General features: G+C 39.9%; 1 protein-coding gene across 2 annotated transcripts in view; it reads right to left on the bottom strand.

The window, feature by feature from the left end:
* ADGRD1 (adhesion G protein-coupled receptor D1) overlaps window positions 1-7,128 on the bottom strand; it is a 299,472-nt gene that overhangs the window by 235,506 nt on the left and 56,838 nt on the right. For both annotated transcript variants that reach the window (XM_019507071.1, XM_019507072.1), the window contains one exon: window positions 4,307-4,448. In XM_019507071.1, coding sequence (XP_019362616.1) covers window positions 4,307-4,448 — 142 coding nt within the window. The remainder of the gene's footprint in view (window positions 1-4,306; window positions 4,449-7,128) is intronic.

Genomic DNA, 7,128 nt, shown 5'->3' on the forward strand with positions numbered 1-7,128 from the left:
TGGGTAGGGGGAGGGGCGGGTGCCTCCGGGTAGCAGCTCCACTGTGGGGTAGGTAAGTCCTGGGAGGGGGGAAGCTCCCCTCCCACCCCCTACTTCCAGAGGATATTCTGGCCCCCCAAATCGCCGCCTCCTATCCCCAGATGAACAACCCGCTATGAAGGAGACCTGTGTGATCTGAATGAGTGTTTAATTGCCAATGCAGAAGCCAAACTTCCAGGCAAGGCAGTCAGTCCTGTCAGTAACAGTATCAATTTACACTCAGAGGAAAAATCTAGTTAAAAAAAAATAGCGGGGGGCAGGTAATGTCTCTTTTTAAAAAAAGTCCATAAAGCTTTTCTTCCTCCTCTTTATCTTCTTATTTCTCTTTTCCCCCCCTCTCGTTTAGAAATATGTTACTCAGCTTTAATCCTTAATAAGTTTCAACCTTAATTCTATTACACACAACAGGTCCAAGTTCCAACCCAAAGCCAGAGGGACTGCAGCAAGTACGACCGTCTAAGAATAATAAAAAAAAATCAAGACACATGCAAATAGTCATAGGAGAAGCAACCTATAGTAAAGTATAAGCAACAGCAGGGTCACCCGGAGGGCAAGGATTTGAAATGGGTTTTGTTATTCTGCAGTTTCTGGAGCACAGTAATATCAACTATGATGTTGGGATAATGAAAAGTGACATGCATAATCTCTCCTCTCAGCTTTGGCTGAGCCTGATGTTCAGATTTACTCAGAATTTCAAAGTCTGAACCACACCCAAACCAAACTATCATATTCTTTCCACCCCTGCCCCCTCTAGCCTCATTGAATCTACAGTAAGGAATTCTCTGTGGAAGCCAAGACACAAACCAACAGAGGCGGTGGGGGGTGTTGTTTTGCTTTGGTGATTTTTTCTTGGGGGGGGGGGCAGCAAATGAACAGAAAGCTTTGCAAATGGATAGTGTAATTTTGCAGAACTTCCAGACTGAACAAGGTAAATGCATTATCACAAGGAAAGAAGCGTGCTATGCTGAGCTGTCTGGGACTCGGAATGGATTAATTTACAGCAAATTTATCCATATTTTGTGCTTATCTCTGATCTAAAGTTACTTGAGGGGAATGGCTCTTCCAGGATCTCACTTCCCCATACATCTCCCCAGAGTTACTGTATCATAAGAAATCAGAGCTCTTTCTCTGCAAGCTTTCCAGCACACAAGCCCTTCTTCAGGCATAGGAGAGTGCAAAGATTGTAAAATTTCTCCTAGGTAGAAATGAAAATTCATAGTTCACAGGAGAGCTGAAAGGTGTTGTAAGATCTCCTGGTTGGATCCCCTCTACCAAGAGTTCAGATTCCTTTTGCCTGTAGACCAACACGGCTACAACGTGGATACCTGCATCATAACAACACCCTCGACCACCATTCTCAGCTCCTTCTGCAAGTGATTCAGCTGTCACTCAATAGGACCAACTATCGCTCTTACCCTAGACTGCTACCGAAATGCTCTCACATGTAAAGTGTAGTTGCACTTGGAGAAAGGCCCCCCCAAAACATTAACTATTATTGCCACTCAGTGATCCCATAGCAAGTTTGCTCATTGTCTGGGTGCAATAGGATAGAGGAGGGGACGAGGTGGATTCTGACTGGTGTCATGCAAGCTTGTACTGGAACCAGACACCCGAGCTGATAATAGAACAGGAAAAAATTCTTCAGTTGAAATTCAGTTAATAGTTCATTTGGGGATGTGCTAAACAGAAAAGAAACAAGTTCACATATTGGCAGAATTCTTAATCAAGTTCCCCTTGTGACATTGTTATTACTTAAGACGATCGTGCTGATAATGCCTGCATCAGGAAGACATTCATATTTTTGGTTCTTTGTTGAATTTACAACTAACACTACCAATAGTTCTTTGTTTGCAAGAAGAGTCAATTTAACATGGTGTTACTGAGGGGGAATAGACAGAGAAACCCACAATGACATCTTTGGGACCTCTTTAAAAATCCAGGGATATGCATTCAGCTGCCTTAAGCTTTGCAAATAGCCTGATCCACTTGCTGTGCTGAGTTCTTCTGGTTTAGCTCTGAGGCTGTTCTAATTCATACCAGGGTGCAACAGCTACAAGGGGCTGAAAAATCATCTGAGGATTAAAACATGGGTAGTTCTATACCACACTTCTCTTTTGAGTGAGACACCTTTGCCTAGTTGAACTGAAGCTGGCAGTTCATTATGAATGCAGTGCAACATAAGGGTGGCTGTGCGACAGTGGCCTTAAGACTAGATTTGTGCTCACTGGGGATAAAATCTTGTCTGCTGACTCCTGAGTTGTTGCAAAGAATCCAAGCTTTTTAATCCACTCCTCCAGTATTGGTTCTGTTGCCTGCTGTTTGGATTGTATACGTAAATTGTCAACTAACACAACATTTTAAATGACCTTCATATTCTTTATGCACTTTGCCTGCTACTAAGGTCCAAGGAATTTCAAATTTCAGTGATTTCTGGACATAATTCCTAGATATCAGCGTCACACGTTGGGAGCCTTTAATCCTTAGCTATAGCACTACTTGCAGATGAATTCACTGCCATAGTCTGTCAAGCATGGACTAAAATCCTTAGTCTTTGTTCCCATGTAACAAAGTTCCAAGCACAGTGGTACACACGCAGTGCTTGTTACAGCATAGTCCAATATTACTCTTTTCACTCCACTTGTTCCCAATATACTAATTGCCAGCAATGAATTTCTTGCTACAGAAACGGATTCCCAGTGCCAAGGTGTTTAATCGACTCTTGTAATAAAAGGTCATAAAAAAATAAGCAGACAAGCATTAAAATGGAGCCCATGACAACCTCAGAAAAAAAATCTCATTAAATTCATGCATATTTTTTGCATAACTTTTCACTATAAAGTTGTTCCTCTGCCCAAATCATTATATTTAACATAACTGTTGCTATCATAGTAAAGAGTGGGATAGCTGTGATATACATTACACACTATTACATACACACTCCGCCCCCACCCACACCCTATATTCTTGTACAACTAACTTAACCCAGCAGGAAAAGATGACAAATGATAAGAGACGTTTCTATCTGTATATAAGAACCAAATGAAGCGAGACACATTTATTTAAAACCAACAGACTCTTAAAAAGAGACGGGCACTTTTGGGAGTGAAGGATCCATCTTTGAGAGGGCATTGGGGAAGATCATTTTCCGTTCAGAAACACACTACTTCCAGCTTCCACACTCTTGAATTTATTTTCTCTGGCCAAAAGTCATGCAAAAAATATGCATGAGTTTAATGAGCATTTTTCTGAGGATGGCATGAGCTCCCTCCCTCTTTTCCTTGCTATGAAGAGGAAAGGAGGGAGGGAAATAGCTGGCTGGAAGATATTCATTGAAAGAAAAGTTCAGGGAAAAATAGTACTTGTTTTTCATATTTTTCCATTTTCCAACCATTCCTATTACCAACTTCATTCAATATTTTCTTGAGTAGAAAAATGCTCACTGGATTTTTTTTCCACTATAACTCCTCCGATTTCAAAACAATAGTGCAGTACAATGCTGTTGCAAAAACCAACTTAACAGCATAAAGAACCAAAGATACTCCCTTCTCAATCTGTTGGGAATTATTCAATTAAACATTTTTACTTGGGCATTGCTGTTTTATCACAATAAAAACCTTTTAACAGACATAGATCAACTGCAATGAAACTTTTCTTGGAAGAAGTTTCTCTGGATGGACTTTTATTGAGCCAGACAAGGGAGAAATAAACCTCAGGGCAGTGTCTGAATTTAAGTCTCCTTCACTGCATGAGAAAGCTCCAACCACCATGTTATTAACTTACCCTAGGTTGAATAGCTCATTTTAAAAATAAATACATACATGAAAATCTAAAGGTCTTGGTTTATCTCAATGCAGAATGAAGCCAAATAACACAACCTCACCATCTGTTTACAGAAGGGAACTCTTTTTTTTCCCCCTGGTCAGCTCATATGAATATGCAGCAATTCCTATTAAACCTATTGCAAGCTACTCAAACGCATCACTAGGAAAATATATCCTAAAGGGCCTCAAGAAATGCTTGCTTCTTCACCTTTTCTTCCATAAGTACACTGACCTATTTTTTTGCCACAATAAAAACCGATATATCTGAAAAATAAGGAACAGGATAAACAAAAGCCATATTTTTCAGTCACAAGTATCAGAAACGTCACCGCTAGCAGTATTCACAATAACATCACCAGCAATACAGAGAAGCGACCACAGATGCCGAAAGGTTGCTCCAGTCAGCCATGATGATAGCATAAAGCAAAGATTTCATTTTCACTTACCAGTTTATGGGAGAGCTGAATGGTAATTAGAGGAGATCCTGACAGATTATGAGACAGTGTCGGTGGAGGTTCCACTTTCAGGGAGATAAGATAGCTGGTTGCTGAAATCATGTACCCTTTATAAGCAGTAGCTTCAGCAATCCTTGGGAAGAAGCAACAGAAATATTAGGAAGTGAATAAAGTGGTATTTTAGCATTTGCAGTTCATACCAATTTTGGACAATTACATCTAATGAAGCGTTTACATGTGCATCTAATGAAGAATTTAGACTGAAGACTTAGGATAGAGCCCAGTTCCCTGCCTGGATGCCCAAGCACAGAGACACTCACTGACCAGTGGAGTGTAAGCCCATTAAAAAAGGCTGAAAACATTACGCTGGTTGTATCAAATGCTTTCTTAATGCAAGACATCTAAAATGAAGTTGCATTTGGAATCAGTTTAGCCTCTTCACTGATACATTCATAAAACAAGTCTAACAACAAAGAAAGGATCTGTTTTTAGCCTGAAATGAAAGACCAGATCCCCAGCTGGTGTTAGCCAGCATAGCTCCAAGGAAATCAATAAAGCTCTGCAAATAAAGCTCACACCCTGACCCACTACAGGAAAGCTAAATAAGATTTATTTCTCTTTGAGTTACACAGCTCAACATTCGTTCTCTTCCTCCTTCCACAGTTATTCTTTGTTCACCCTTGGTGCCCCCTATTTACGTTTATCAGAACTGACCCTAGACTTCTGCACAGTTGCTATTGACCTTCTTCATCATACATATCTAGCATGGCAGATAAAAATCCATGCACTCTAAAAAAAAAAAACATGCATGTGTCTGTATGAAACCATCCAAAGGTCAGCATGTGCCATTAATAACTTGTTTTGTGAACAAAACTTTTGTATATCGAAGTCAACTACAAGACACCAGAGCCATACTATTCAATGCTCAGATCCCAATCCTGCAGTCATATCTATATGAACAGAGCTAGGAATCTCCCCCCTCCAAGTCAATGAAGTTTGACATAGGACATGGGTAGGCCCTTGAAGATTTTCTTGCAAGATCAGGTTAGCAGGCACAAGTTACTGGGAACAGCTTTAGAGATCAGAAGACTTGCTATCATCAGTATTTCTTTGCTCTGCTTAGCTTAGCTCTTTTACTCTTGTTAATAAGTCTGTGTGAAAGTGCCTTAGATCATTAGAGAGTTATTCAAAGTGATGGGCTCATGCAATGCAGGAAAGATAAATCTTTCTAACTAAAAAGTACCTTTCTAGCAGAGAGAAAATTTGCTATATCTATCTATCTATATACACAGAGATAGAGAGCAAATTTTCTCTCTGTTATGTATGTATTTATATATTTGTCATATGTATTTGCCCTTTGCTATTTATCTAGAAATACGTATTTGCTATTTGTCTAAAAAACATGTTTGCATTTGGAGGATATTACCATTCAGACAAGAACACTGGTGAAGGCCAGGTTGATCAAAACTCTTATTAGGAAGCCAGCCCACTATTTTTTTGTGGCCCTCATTAATTTGACAACATATAGTACAAACATTAAGAAGTGTTCATTTTAGATAAAAATCCCCATGTCAGCAAATTTCAAAGCTAAGGGACCACGTGCTTCAGAAGACCAGAGACCCAAGTTGCAATAAAATTTGGACACTAATTTGGAAACATCTCAAATGAGCAAGAACAAACACCAGCTGTACTAGCAAAGCATTTTCCATCACCAAATCCTTAGCTTTAAATCAGGCAAATGGTTAAATAATATTTATAAGCCACGGTCTGCTCACTATTTATCAGCTAGGGTGGCAGTGAGTAAATATTCAAGACTGTTTGCCAGTTTATGAGCATCCTGTCACTCATCATCCACAGTACAATCTTACTTTTGTTAAAAATGCGCTGCTTTAACAACTATACCACGTCTCAGTAATTTATTGATGTCCCTCTCTCACTGACCGAGAAAAATCTCATTTCAAATACTAATGATTTCAGTTAGCTTATTTTGAACTCAGATTTGCATAGGATCTAGTCCCACGCAATAGCAGCTAAATGATATTGGCACCATGAGGGATTATTTCTGCTTGCACTGAAATCAGAGAGTTATGTGCATGTATGAGGACAGAATTTTCCCCTCTGAGTATATAGAATTAAAAATCAGAGAAGAAATGATGACAGCGGCAAAGACAGATCCAGGTGAGTACCTGACAGTTCATCTCCAATATTTGGAAGCATTTGGATTCAGCACTTGTGTGCACTAAACGACCTGAAGTTCAAAAGACGTTCAGAGGCAGTTTTATTTAATCTCCGATTAACGTTTTGTAAAGCTGCATTAGAAGACCCCAAGCAAGACTCGGATCAGTTTGGATACATGTGGAAATAATTGAAACGGTCAAAAAATACGATTTCTGGAGCACATGCAAACCACTCATGAATGTCAACTTCTCCCTTACAACTCTGTCTTACAGAAAGGGATGTTACAAGATAAAGGGCCAGTACCCTGATTGCCTTCATGGTGCTACTCCAGGTTTACTTAGGAGTATCACTAAAAGCAGAATCCGACTCAAAGCGTCCCTAGGTTTCAACTTCCTTCCTAAGGCATCAAAGCCAAGTCTCGTTCAGAAAGCTCTGGTCAGATCACCTGAAAATAGAACAACCAAGTGGCAAAACCAAGTGGCCAAAATATTTCAGGAGCTTTAACATCTACCACAAGATAGCCAACTTCTAGCCTAAAGAACTAAGTGAACAGACTACAAAAGTTATAGGTACCTGGGTAGCCTAAGGCTAAAAGATCTGGGGGGGGGGGAAGGACATTTTAAAATCACTGCTCT

The sequence above is a fragment of the Gavialis gangeticus genome, unplaced genomic scaffold (assembly GCF_001723915.1).
Source record: "Gavialis gangeticus isolate Ggan-Ray unplaced genomic scaffold, GavGan_comp1, whole genome shotgun sequence".
Classification (NCBI taxonomy): domain Eukaryota; kingdom Metazoa; phylum Chordata; order Crocodylia; family Gavialidae; genus Gavialis; species Gavialis gangeticus.